This window comes from Malania oleifera, chromosome 3 (genome assembly GCF_029873635.1).
Source record: "Malania oleifera isolate guangnan ecotype guangnan chromosome 3, ASM2987363v1, whole genome shotgun sequence".
NCBI classification, from domain to species: Eukaryota; Viridiplantae; Streptophyta; class Magnoliopsida; order Santalales; family Ximeniaceae; genus Malania; species Malania oleifera.
In genome coordinates, this window is record NC_080419.1 from 50,850,150 (window position 1) to 50,864,113 (window position 13,964).

General features: G+C 36.7%; 1 protein-coding gene across 1 annotated transcript in view; it reads right to left on the reverse strand.

The window, feature by feature from the left end:
* LOC131151768 (1-aminocyclopropane-1-carboxylate oxidase homolog 1-like) overlaps positions 1-7,970 on the reverse strand; it is a 43,244-nt gene extending 35,274 nt beyond the window's left edge. Inside the window, exon 1 of the mRNA XM_058103170.1 lies at positions 7,254-7,970. Coding sequence (XP_057959153.1) covers positions 7,254-7,792 — 539 coding nt within the window. The 5' untranslated portion in view covers positions 7,793-7,970. The remainder of the gene's footprint in view (positions 1-7,253) is intronic.
* Positions 7,971-13,964: the final 5,994 nt, after the last annotated feature.

The window sequence follows — 13,964 nt, forward strand, 5'->3', positions numbered from 1 at the left end:
AAGGGCAGCCTTGGCAGAGGTTGGTAAGTGTTTGGATGCAGAGGAGCAAGGATAGAGGAAGAGATCTGCATCTACAGGTCATCAATAGGGTCATAGACCAGGTCAGTGAAAGAGAGGAAACCATGACAGAGGGCGGAGGCAGAAAACTGGAGGTCGCAAGGTTCAGGTGGTGTAGAGTCCTCCAGTCTTTCAGACTTGTGGTAGGAGACACTGGGGAGAGTGTCAAGCAAGTGGTGTGGTTTGCTATCTCTACAGTAGATTGGGACATATGGTGCGAGATTGCCCTACCCCACCAGATGCAGTTCCAGCTCCTAAACCGTACCGAGGAGGTTATTAGGCGCCACGAGGGGGCTAGCAAAGGAATATGGCTCCAGCCAAGGTGTTTACTCTGATGCTGGGTGAGGCTGAGATGGCAGGTGACGTGGTGAGAGATATGGTTATTATGCTTTCTTTTAAAGTTATTGCATTGTTTGATTCATGAGCTACACACTCGTTTGTGTCCTTGGAGTGCACTAAACTATGTGGAGCAGAAACACAGTTGTTAGACACTAAACTGTTGGTATCTACACCGACTGGGTCAGTGGCGAGGTGTAGTAGGGTATTTTGAGGTTGTCCAGTTGATATCCAATGGAAGACTTTGTTTGCTAATTTGATAGTACTGGACATGCACGGGTTTGATGTCATATTCGGCATGGATTGGCTAGCAGTTAATTTTTCTAGTATAGACTGCCATACACAGGAAGTGATATTCAGACCTCCAGGAAGAACAAAATTTAGGTTTGTAGAGTCGCAAGTGCAATCCCTGCCTCAGCTAGTTTCAGCTATTCAGGCGAGGAGACTACTGATGAGTGGTTGTTAGGGGTTTGTGGCTGTTGTAAAGGAGGTGTTAGAGAATGAATTGAAACTTACTAACATGCCTATAGTAAAAGAATTTATAGATGTTTTCCTAGATGAATTACCAGGCTTGCCACCCGATTGTGAGGTAGATTTCCCTATTGATCTACTTCCAAGTACAACGCCGATTTCCAAAGTACCTTACCAAATGGCACCAGCAGAATTGGTAGAACTGAAGGATCAGTTGCAAGATTTTCTTGATAAAGGCTTCATATGACCTAGTGTATCTCCATGGGGAACTCCAGTTTTATTTGTGAAGAAGAAAGACGGGTCTATGAGGATGTGCATAGATTATAGGGAGATTAAAAAGTGACAATCAAGAACAAATATCATTTACCCCGTATAGATGATTTATTTGATCAGCTCTAGGGTACATGGGTGTATTCAAAGATTGACCTCAGATCTAGCTATCATCAAGTAAAAGTGAAAGCAGAAGACGTCTCCAAGACAGCTTTCAGGACTAGGTACGGTCATTACGAGTTTCTTGTTATGCCATTTGGTCTGATGAATGCTCCTGCTATATTTATGGATATGATAAATAGGATCTTTCATCCATACCTAGATTAGTTCATTGTTGTTTTTATTGATGATGTACTGGTTTATTCGAGGAGCTATGAGGAGCATGAGACACACTTGAGGCAGGTTATGCAAATGCTACGGGAAAAGAAGTTGTACGCTAAGTTTAGTAAATGTGACTTATGGATTGAGAAAGTCATATTTTTGGGGTATTTTATATCTGGAGATGGTATTTCTATGGATCCTAGTAAGATCGAGGCGGTAGTGAATTGGGCTATACCGAGGAACATCCAGGAGATCAGGAGTTTCTTGGGGTTAGTGGGTTAATACCGTCGTTTCGTTGAGGGATTCTCAACTTTATCAAGGCCTCTGACATAACTGACTAGGAAGAATGTCAAACTTGAATGGAATGACAGCTGTGAGCAGAGTTTTCAAGAGTTAAAGCAAAGGCTAGTCACAGCGCTGGTGTTGATCATCCTGTCAGGGGGTGAGGGTTATACTATCTATAGTGATACATCCTTGAAGGGACTTGGCTGTGTATTGATGCAACATAGTAGGGTGGTGGCGTATGCATCCAGAAAGTTGAAAGAATATAAGAACTACACTACCTATGATCTTGAGTTGGCTGCAGTTGTACACGCGTTGAAAATTTAGAGGCATTACCTATATGGTGAGCGGTGTGAGATCTTCTCCAACCATAAAAGTTTAAAGTACTTTTTCACTCAGAAGGAATTAAATATGAGGCAGAGAAGGTGGTTGGAGCTTATTAAGGATTTTGATTTTACCATCAGTTATCACATAAGAAAAGCAAATGTGGTAGCTAATGCGTTGAATAGGAAATCGCGGGAATTAGCGTTGGTGACTATAAAGATCCAGTATCCGATCATGATGGATCTAGAGAGACTTGACATCGAATTAGTTAAGAGTGGTTCTCAGGTTCACATTACCAGTTTAGTAGTGCAACCTATCCTATAGGAAAGAATTAAAGCTGTTTAGAAAGAAGACCCAGAATTAGCAGAGGTAACAGACAAAGTGCAAAATGGTCAGGGGGAGGAATTCAATGTTGCAGATGATGGAGCTCTGCGGTTCCGTTCCAGATTATGTGTTCCTGCCGATGTGGATATTAGGAGGACCATTTTAGAGGAGGCTCACAGATCTTTGTATAAGTTCATCTCAGTAGTATGAAGATGTACAGGGATCTGTGAGAGTCATACTGGTAGAGTGGTATGAAAATAGACATCGGCGAGTATGTAGCCCGGTGTCTAATGTGCCAACAGGTAAAAGCTAAGCACCAGAGGCCGGCAGGACAGTTGCAGCCGCTATTTATCCTAGAGCGGAAGTGGGATCATATATCTATGGACTTTGTGTTAGGACTACTGACGGCGTTGCACGGCCAGAATGTCATTTGGGTGATTGTTGACTGTTTGAATAAGATTGTCCATTTCTTGCCTATCAAGATCAACTACTCCCTCAACCATTTGGTAGAGGTTTACATTCAGAAGATAATTCGTTCTCATGGGGTGCCAATATCGATTGTGTCAGATCGAGACCCGTGTTTCACGTCACGTTTTTGGAAGAGCCTGCAGGAAGCTTTAGGGACTCAGTTATCATGTAGCACGACATTCCATCCTCAGTCAGATGGGCAGACTAAGAGCACGATATAGACATTAGAAGATATGCTCCGAGCGTGCGTATTGGATTTTGGGGGTAACTGGACTCAATTCATACCGCTGGTAGAGTTTGCATATAATAACAGTTATTAGACCAGTATTGGCATGGCACCGTTTGAAGCATTGTATGGTAGGAGATGTCATTTTTCTTTGTTTTGGGATGAGATGGGTGAGCGGCGAGTTGTGGGACCAGAGCTTGTTCAGCAAGCGTGTGATAAGGTTAGGCTTATCAAAGACAGAATCAGTACATCATAGAGCTGATAGAAGAGTCATGCTGATAATCGCCGTAGGAATCTAGAATTTGATGTGGGTAATCATGCATTTTTGAAAATAGCTTCGTTGAAAGGGGTTGTGCGATTTGGAAAGAATGACAAACTTAGTCCTAGGTTTGTTGGTTCATTTAAGATTCTAGATAAAGTGGGGTTGGTTGTCTATAGACTAATTTTGCCACCTGTATTATCCAGAATTCGCGACGTATTCCATGTGTCTATGTTGAGGAAGTACGTCCCTGATCCTTCTCATATTATCAGTTATGGTGAATTATAACTCAGTGATTCACTGGTATATAAGGAGGTACCAGTACAGATTCTGAATAGGAAAGTATAAAAGTTACATAACAAGGAGATTCCTCAGGTAAAAGTTTTGTGGAGGAATCATACAGTTGAAGAGGCTTCTTGTGAATCCGAGGAACAGATTAAGCAGAAGCATCCGCACTTATTCCAAGAAGTTTAATCAGGTAAAATGTAAGTAGTTAGGTAATGTTTCTTTTGCAGGAACATATAATAATTTAATTAGTAAGTGGTATTTTAGTTTTGGGAGAATTTTATTTTGTGTATGTAATCTCTCAGAACTTGAAAGGTAACCACAATATTGCTCTGCCATAAGTGAGGGTAAGCAATTAAATAAGTAAATCCTTTTTCTTTTAGGGGATAATAAGTTACATGAACAGTAAATTTCGAGAAAGAAATTTTATAAGGAGGGGAGAATGTAGTGACCCGAATAATTATAATATTTAAATAATATTAAAGAGGTAGGAAATAGAAATTGGAAGGGAAAAGAAAGGGGCAGTAGGCCTTGCGTTCATCGATGAAATTACAATTGGGCTCGTCGACAAAAAATATACCGAGAAAGAGTTTTAGGTGATTCTGAATTTCATCGACGATGAGAGAGTTCGTCGACGAGTCTTCTTCAAGGCCTCGTCGACGAGATGACATGACTCATCGACGAATCCCAGTGTATAAATAGAGCCAACCTTCATTTTTTGTTTCGGTGCAAATACTCCTCCTTCTCTCTCCTCTATGCCCCTCCTCCCTTCTCTTTAAGATCTCGGGCCAATCTTGTGCCAGTTCGACGATCTGAAGCCACCACGACACTCTTGGGAGAGTTCTCTTCAAATATGTTGGAGTGGATCGTTGGTGGGACTGAGTTGGAAAGCATCATAAATCTAGGGTAAGACTTTCTACTCAATATTTGGTTTCTTGACAGTTGTAGGAAGTGTAGTATGTGTAGAAATATTGAACTTTAGTTCTGGAAAATATCATTTTCAGGGTATTGCGAGGGAAACCTTGCGGGTGCAAGAATATTTCTCTTAGGTGCTTTTCAAGAATCAGGTAAAGGGATAAACTAAACTAGTATTTTATGAAAAGTATGTATATTATTACAGCATTTGATTTCAAGATATATATGTTTTATATTTGGGAAATACTGTTGAAAATGATGGTATGTTAAATATATGAAAACCTTATTTCGTGTGGTATGAGTAGAAATTATAATGAAATACTGTTTTCTGAGAATATGATAAAGATATGGATTTTTATAATGTGAAAAATTGGGGTACAAGCAGTGATTTTTATATGATTTGCCGGCATACGGGCTGAACTGTGGATATATTTGCCGGCATATGGACCGAGCTATGGATATGTTTGCCGGCGTACGAGCCGAGCTATGGATATGTTTTTCTGGTGTATGACCGTGCTATGAATATGATTTGCCAGTATACGTGCCGAGCTAAAGATATGATTTGTCGGCGTACGGGTCGAGCTATGGTAAAATATGAAATACCGGCGTACAGGCCGATGATTTTCATGATATATGTATATATGCAAAGTGACATGTTTGATTTGATAATTAATGGTATGAAATATCCATGTATCATAGTTTCAGTATATGCTATATGATATCAGAACCTGGTTGGCTTATTATAGGCTAGCACATGCACGGTACCAATGCTGTGTGTTCATGATTCATCATGATATTTGTGTTAACGCTGCTGTACGGAGTGATGTGAGATTGAATGGTCGATGTGGTTTTAAGAAGTGTGAGCGCCCCTGGTGTACGAACCAGGTCTGGCAGACCCATCGGATTTATAGACTGTCATGTGGGGGTAATACATGACAACAGTCAGCCAACCTACTAGGGTTGTTTTCATATTATTATTATATGAGATGATTTATGCTATGAGAATTCAGTATGTTCTGTCATGTTATGATTATACATGTTTTTTCCAGAAATATATATATACAGTTTTACTAGTTATGTTCATGATTATATATATATATATCACAACATGTTGTCATACACTAGTGTTGATTTATTTCCCTTATTGAGAGATGTCTCACCCCAAATTATTTGAATATTTTAGGAGCCCCGGATTGGACAGCGGATAAAGCTTCGCTAAGATAGATATAGCGGTCTACCCTTTTCTGAAGGGTAAGTCTTTTTGGTAGGGTCAGATGGATTCTGTGGAAAACGACCCTAGGACTGGTCTTTGGAGATTTTGGAGGTTGTATTATGGATATTGTAAACTCTGGTTTTGTATTTAATGATATTTCAGGATATATATGATTTTATGTTTTCCTGCTGCTAAGGCTTCCACATTATTTTACTATTATATGCCTAGTACCCACGGGTATAGGTGGATTATGATCTGCTGAGTTTTGTGATATTGGTTTTATTATATTATGGAAAAAAAAATGTGAAAATTAAATAGGTCGTTACATGCTTGGACTTGATCAACATCTCTACATGCTAGATGGGAGGCATCTCAACATATTATCCTAGGTGGAGCGGCGAGTTTATATTTTCTTATTCTCCTAAGGGGTATATATTCACTAAGGTGGAGATTATTGAAGTATGTGACTCATATTAAGTGAAACACATGTATAGAGAAAGCAAGCTAAGGAAATATAAGGAAGCTGGTCTGAAGAAATACCATCGATAGTTACATCAACAGTTTCAGGAAAAAGCCAAATCAGGAATAAAATTGTCGACGATTTTGCATAGTTCATTAACAGTTACATCAACGGTTTCAGGAAGAAGCTAATTAGGAAGAAAACTGTCAACATTTTGTTTTGTTCGGTGTTGTTTTTGAAATTTGAACTAGGAAGATCAATAGGTTGGGGATATCCTTCGGGGATTGATACAGGGGTATTTGGAGAATTTTATAATCCCTCTATACGTGTAAGGTTAGTATAAATATAATATTGTAACCCTAGTTTTGATAGATAGTGAATTTTAGCCACCTCTTGCTCCTCTGGACATAGACATTCTGCCCAAATATATTAAATTCTTGTGTCTTTATTACTTTCATTATTCTCTATGTGTTTTCGTATTGTTCATCATGATTGCTGCAACGCACGATCATTTCCGCACGTTCCATTGCACAACATTTTTTTTTTTTTTCTTCACATTTCTTGATAACCAAACATAAAAATATAGATTTTTTTGATATATATATATATATATATATATATATACATATTTTTTAAATATTTTTCAAGTTTCAAATAAAATCTAAATGATTTCCCAAGAAAAAAAAATAAGTAACAAGCAAAGAGGGATGATTCTTTTTATGCACCTGATACTCGCAATTGATTCCTAGTCAATCATATCATGGCACGTTGATAATGATATTTATTTATAGTGCTATTTGTATTGTGAGTTCTTCTAATGATGTAAAGGCGTTCCTCCCAAATCTCTCTAAATTAATCATCTAGGTTAGAAGAAAACCAAAACATATGCATGCTTGTCTCAACATAGATGGTTCTTTTTGACTCGATTAATTTATTGAATACTGCACTGTTTCTTTATCATTTTCATTCATATATAATTAGATTTAGACTTACTGAATTAAAAAAAAAAACTATATTCTAACGTATAGATTGAACTAAATACCTGAGAACATGAGGCAATTCTTGAGGTTGAGGGGGTTCAGGTGCCATAAAGCAATAAATGGAGTCCCTCCAATTAGCTGCTCGTGAAGAGTAGAGATCAAAATTACTATTAGAGATCACCTTTCTAGTTCTATCTCGTGTATACATCTTTTTCTTCACTTCAGGATCTTGCTCGTAAAACCTGCGCACCCCTTCCAGCATCTCCTCCAAAGTGCTCGCCGGAACCCCATGGTTAATCACCTGGAAGAAGCCCCATGTTTCCGACGCTTTCCGGACTTCATCGACGGCCTGCTTCCGCCGGATCGGATCTCCGTCGATTTCTCTCAGGTCTATGATCGGAAAAATGAATTGGGCATCCCCGTTTTCGGCCGGCTTCTTGATATCTTCTGGCGGTTGGATGAAAATCCGAGGGATCTCAACTATTCCGGCATCGACCAGGCCTTTGACACCTGTTTTTGATTCGTCAAATGCTTTTAGTTCGCTTAGTCGGTCATAATCGAAGCCGGCCGGCGTCGGAACTTCACCGGTGCTGGAGTCCATTTCTTGTCGTCCTCGTGAGGCAAATTTAATATGTGATCGACTTGCTGGAATTCAAATTTATAAAAATAAAGGAAATGCTGTACAAAGTCACCACTGTTGACTCTCTGTGTGTGTGTGGTGAGGATAATGCACAATTATTTGGGTTGTTGGAGAGTCTGTGATGCATATTTTTTCTTTTTCAAATTTTTATGTTGAATAGTTTATAAACACTAATATCACGTGTTTGGTTTGCAAATTGCATAGTCTATTCATACATAATACTAACATCGTCCATTGGAGTTTTTTTCCGTTTTATTATTAAATAAAATAAAATATTAAATAATATTTTAATTGAAAAAAAAATTTTCAAACTAATGCTCACGTAATCTCACAGCTTAGTGTTGCGAGATTTAAAGCTCGAGCGACTAGGAAGGTGACGCGTGGCACGGGGCTGAGCAAATCTCGCAACACCAAGCTGCGAGATTTAAAACTCCAACAAACGTGAAGGTGACGCGTGACACGGGGCTGAGCAAATCTCGCAGGACCAAGCTGCGAGATTTGCTGTGCAGAAATTATGTGAGTTGACGCGTGGCAAATCTCGTAAGTTGGTCATGCAAGATTTGCTTTGCCCATTCTTCTGGCCCTTTCTCCTTCAATTTTCTTCGCGTTTCAAAGCAGCCAACACCAGTGCAGTAGAGAGCAGAGGCCAGACGCTGTAGGTTACCGTTGGCGAACATTGCTGCTCGTGAACGTTGTTGGCAGGAGTTGCTTGAGGAGGAAAATTATAAAAGTGGGAGATGGAGTAAGGCTTTTGAAACCCTAAGCTCATTTTTTTTTTAATTGAAAATACATATTTTTTGATTGATTGGTTGATTTTTTAGTATGCATTATTTAGTCTAAATTACCTTCAATTCGTTGATTGAAGGTTTTTATTTCAAACTCCCAAATTTGAGGCATGTATTTTAATTTTGTTTAGTTTTCCATTTAATTTTTCTATTGCAATTTTTATTATAAGTGTATTGGTTATTTAAATATATATATTTAACAATCATGAGATGATATATTGATAATTTTAGATCCAATTCAACAATCATGAGATGATATATTGATAATTTTAGATCCAATAATTAATAGATGATTTTTTTCTTAATTTTAAAATTGAATTATATTGCATCAATAATTAATATGTTAAAATATATGATTCGTTTCTAATATGTTTTACACTAAAATTAAAAATATTTTTAATTAAAATTTTAATTGATAATTATGTTCTTGTTATTTAACTAACATTAAAATGTTTTTATTAAATGCTAATAATAAATATATTATTCTGTAATAAAAAAATAATCTTATTCTTGATGTATATATATAACATGTGATTGTCATATTTTATAAGTATGAATTACATACTGTGATTGTCATACCTTGTGTATATGTATATACATACTGTAGGAATTCCATTTCCAATGGATTTTTATTTCTTGAATAGCTTGCTTGATCTTATGTTTCATATTTTTAGTGTCTCCTTTGATCACAACCAAATTCATCACTTTTCATATATTATAGATAATAGCTGCCCGTATAACTTTTGTTTTGTAATCTTTTGTACTCTTCAAATTAGTCAACTTGCCTAAAATTTTATTCCACTTCATGTTTTGAAATCGAGGATTCAATTATTCCATTGATCCCTTAAATATCATTTAAATTTTGTTATAATTTACTTCCTAACTTAGCACTTGAAGTCATATGCTGAATATTTTCATAATATATGTTTTTAATTTTTTGAAAAACTTATTTTTATTTATTCATAATTCGAGGTCATATTGTGCATAGTGGTAGTAATAAATTATATAAAAATATGGTACCTGTGGGGGGATAAGACAATAAGAAGCATGCATTGAGATAATAATTTTTTAAACTCAATTGAGTTATTTAATCCTATGGTAGATTAAAGTGATAAAATTCTAATTGAATTATATTTTTCAAAATGAGTTTATATAAATGGCTTAAAACTTCTCAAATTGTAGTTAATAAAAATTTCTGAATAATTTAAAAATAAGTTTTATAAAAACTTACAAAACTGTCCAAAATTTAATGAAGAATACATAGAAATACGTGACAATGTAAGTTTAATTATTTTAAATTATTTTGTATTTATATGTAGTAAATATGTAAACATGTAAAAATAAATAGAAAATTCAAAAACATTCAGATGCAGATGCAAATGCACAAACTATGGCATGTCACGCACGAGCCCACTTGTTGTGTTTGATATGAGGGGTGATATTTTCTGATGTTTCAGGTAGCTATGTGCATCTGATGTTCCTTCCACTCCTTGCAAACTTTGAAGTGTGTCACTCGTACAGTTGGGGGTCCGCTACTTTGGCGTGGCTATACAGGGAGATGTGTCGCACCGCTCACCACTCGAAGATATAGATTGTTGGTCCCCTTCGTCTACTACAGGTTTGGTCCTATGAGAGATTTCCTTCCTTGGCTCCTATGCGGCGAGGTTTCCTGCAAATTCAAAGGGGTCAGGAAGGTCATCCGGTTGACCCACTTCCATTCGTATACCGATTAGTACCAACTTCATCTATCCCTCCTCATTCACTCTATAAGTACTATGAATACTAATTCGTAGTACTTACTAGTCGTTACATTCAGAAACTTACGTTTCATCTTATACAGATGGAGAGACGACTTGAGGGCACCGATGGTAGCGCTACACACATTGCCCTGGTATAGGTTTGAGTTGGACATGCACCGGGAGCATGAGGTATAAACCAATTAAAGTATAGCACATGATATTCTATTTCTTTCTTTCAGTTATGTATAGCTCGCTTAACTTTTGTTTATGTTTAAGTGTGGTTCCTATGGAGGCCCTATACGGTTGAGATTCTAGCTGACCTGCCTCCTGACTATGCAGTCGGGAGTGTCCTGTGGGTAGCCCGAGTGCTACTTATATGTTTTCATATTATCCAGTGGTATCTCCCCGACCAAGTCATGCGACAGTTCGGGTATCGACAGGGCATTCCTGAACGATTTTTGACGTTGGGGATAGATATAGTTGGGGATGACCTCCACAGCATGGATGGGCACAGTCGAGGGGTCACAGATTGGTCAACTACACACATGATATTCGTCACTGCGTGGGAGCATCGGCGAGACTACATTGTACCATGAGTGGCGGAGGATAGTCTGATGCGTCCAGATGACCCATACTTCACTTGGTATAAGTCCATCACACGCCGCTTCATTGACAGGACCACTGCTGTATATTTGAGACTTGTTAGAAGACTTTAACCCACAATTCCTTTTGTTATGTATACGTTATGATTTGCATGGGTTAACCACATATTTTCATATCCTGCAGACTGACATAGTAATTGAGGCAGATCAGATCTTGTCAGATCTTGCTATCCACCGATTGATGAGTGCTGCATTGGACCTTGTCCACGAGGATGTTCGACGGATCCCAGCACAAGGAGGTCGACCTGATGTACTAAAATGACAATGGATAGAAAATTTTTGTTATTTTAAGTTTGAATGGCATCGCAACATCTAGAAGTATTTGAAATTGCTGGAGGTCAAAATAATAACTTTGATTTCATAGAGTCGGTACCAACCTATTATTTTCCTAAGTGTATTTAGTTCACTTAATTACTACTTGTTGATTGGTTTGTAGACTAATTATAAATTCGGTTTTAATTTATCTTGACAATATAAAACAATTAATAGTGTGAGCTTTTAATGTCACTTTTGTATAAATATATATTAGATCAAGTGAAGTATGGTTTTTAAGGATTTTACCCACTCAGATAAGTCAAAATATTTTTTTCTCATTTTTATTTAACTAGGGGTCAATTTTTAAGCAAGTAAAATTAGATTCGTAAATATCTATCAATATCTTCTAAATTGTTTTTAAAATGTTTGTAAATATCAAGTTCTTTTGATTAATACTCCAATTTTATGATAATAGTTTGTAATTATGAATAAATAATTCTAAAAATTCAAATTTTATAAATTAAATAGGAATATTTTAAAAAATTAACTCCTTGAGAATTAAATAATTTATGCTCCAACGAAAAGAACGTTTTACAAAAAATACTTATCTACAAAAATATTTATCTAAAACTAATTTTATCTATTATAACTATTATTAGTATATTTATTTGTAAAGAATACTTATTTTTTTGAATTTTTTTTCCAAATAATCACTAATTCAATTGTTGAAAAAATTGACTACATTCAAAAGCTTTCCTTGGAAAATATTTTATAATTTCTTTACAATTATAAATTAAAAGACATTTTGCGTTATTAACGTTGAATTAAAATATTTTGTTTTTTTAATTGGTTATAAAGCATTTTTTATTATATATATATATATATATATATATATATATATATATATGGGGTAAATTTTGTAGGAAGAACATGCGAGAATTAATTGGATAAAGTAAATCTCGCAGCTTGGTCCTGCGAGATTTACTCTGCCGCGCGTCACCTTCTCACTCGCTGGAGCTTTAAATCTCGCAGTTTGGTGCTGCGAGATTACATGAGCATCAGTTTGAGAAATTTTTTCCCAAATAGAATATTATTTAATATTTTAGTTTATTTTAATAATAAAACGGGAAAAAACTCTCGCCCATTGTCTATTTTTTTTTTTTTTTAACTTTTTATCTTTTTTTTTTTTTTTACTTTTTTTTTATAAAATGTAAAACATGTTGAATCGTGTCTAAGTCATGCTTGTTTATTTCTTGATCTCTCTTATGGAAGATTTATAGTTAATTCTCGTAGTGATTTACGGTTTGTTTAGCTCAACAGAATAGGTATTCTTGCAATAAGATGGAATACGGTTTAAACTTTGAGAATCAAGAAAATAGTTTGTTGTTATTGGTGTATTTCCAAAAAGGGGGAGGTTAATTGGGTATTTAAAAACTCTCTAAGTTAAATTCCAATTTACAAACAGTATATTGCAACTTAGGGTCTTTTTAAGCAATCAGAAATACCACTAATGTAAATATATGAAAATATTTAAATCATGCACAATATTCACAATTAAATATACAAACATTCATGTGCAGGAAATTAAAGAGATAAGGAAAGAGAAAGCTTAGACACGATATTTTTATCGAGGTTCGGTTAAACCAGCCTACATCCCCACCTCAAGCTAACTAGCAAGAGGATTTCATTAAATGCTCACTTAACGGGTGGAGCGACACCATTTACACCCTCTCCTTACAGGGTGAGTAATACCCCGACTCAATTAACTTGACCTAAGCTCAACTAATACAACATCTACTTATAGGGTGAAGAATACCTCAGCTGCACTTATCAAGCGAAGCCAAAACCCAGCAACACTTTACAAGCAGTGCCAAAATTGTTAGGACCGGAGGAGCCTATAGGTGGGTTTGACACACATGGGTGAATACCAACTTGACCCAAAAGTTTAAGCCTATTGGGTATTGGACCCAACCATGTATATAAGCACCCATCATCCACTCAAATTTTTCAAAGTGGGACAAAACTCACAAGTGGAATTCTCAACAATCTCCCCTTCACTTGTGAGTTCCAACCGCTCCCTCTTGAACAGAAACCATCTCCTTTATGGGAGTCAGCTCAATTCCCCAACAATTGCTTAAGTTGGCCTTACCACTGGCTCCTTACATGCGTCGGATTGCATTCCACATGCCTCCGAACCAATCCTACCTCTCACGTCTTGACCCTATTCGGATCCATCTGCAACCTAAATGATACTTATTGGCCTCAGTCACACACTTGGTCTTCCAACTATTAGCACATCAGAGCAATTAACTTCACGTCTCGACTTTTTACGATGTCACTTACACAGAGTTATGAACCGTCGGCTCTAATACCACTTGTTAGGACCAAAGGAGCCTATGAGTGGGCTTGACACACATGGGTGAATACCAACTTGACCCAAAAGCTTAAGTTGGGTCTTGGGCTCAACCATGTATATAAGCACCCATCATCCACTCTAATTTTCCAATGTGAGACAAGCTCACAAGTGGAATTCTCAACAAAAACCACGCCTTGCAGGTTGGGGTCTCCTCTTCCAACGATCACACATCGGGAATACAAAAACAATAAAAGATTTTTGTACAAATAAATTGCTTCTCACAACAAGTAAGGATGTACACAACGAAGCATAAATGCACTCACGTATGATATGAAG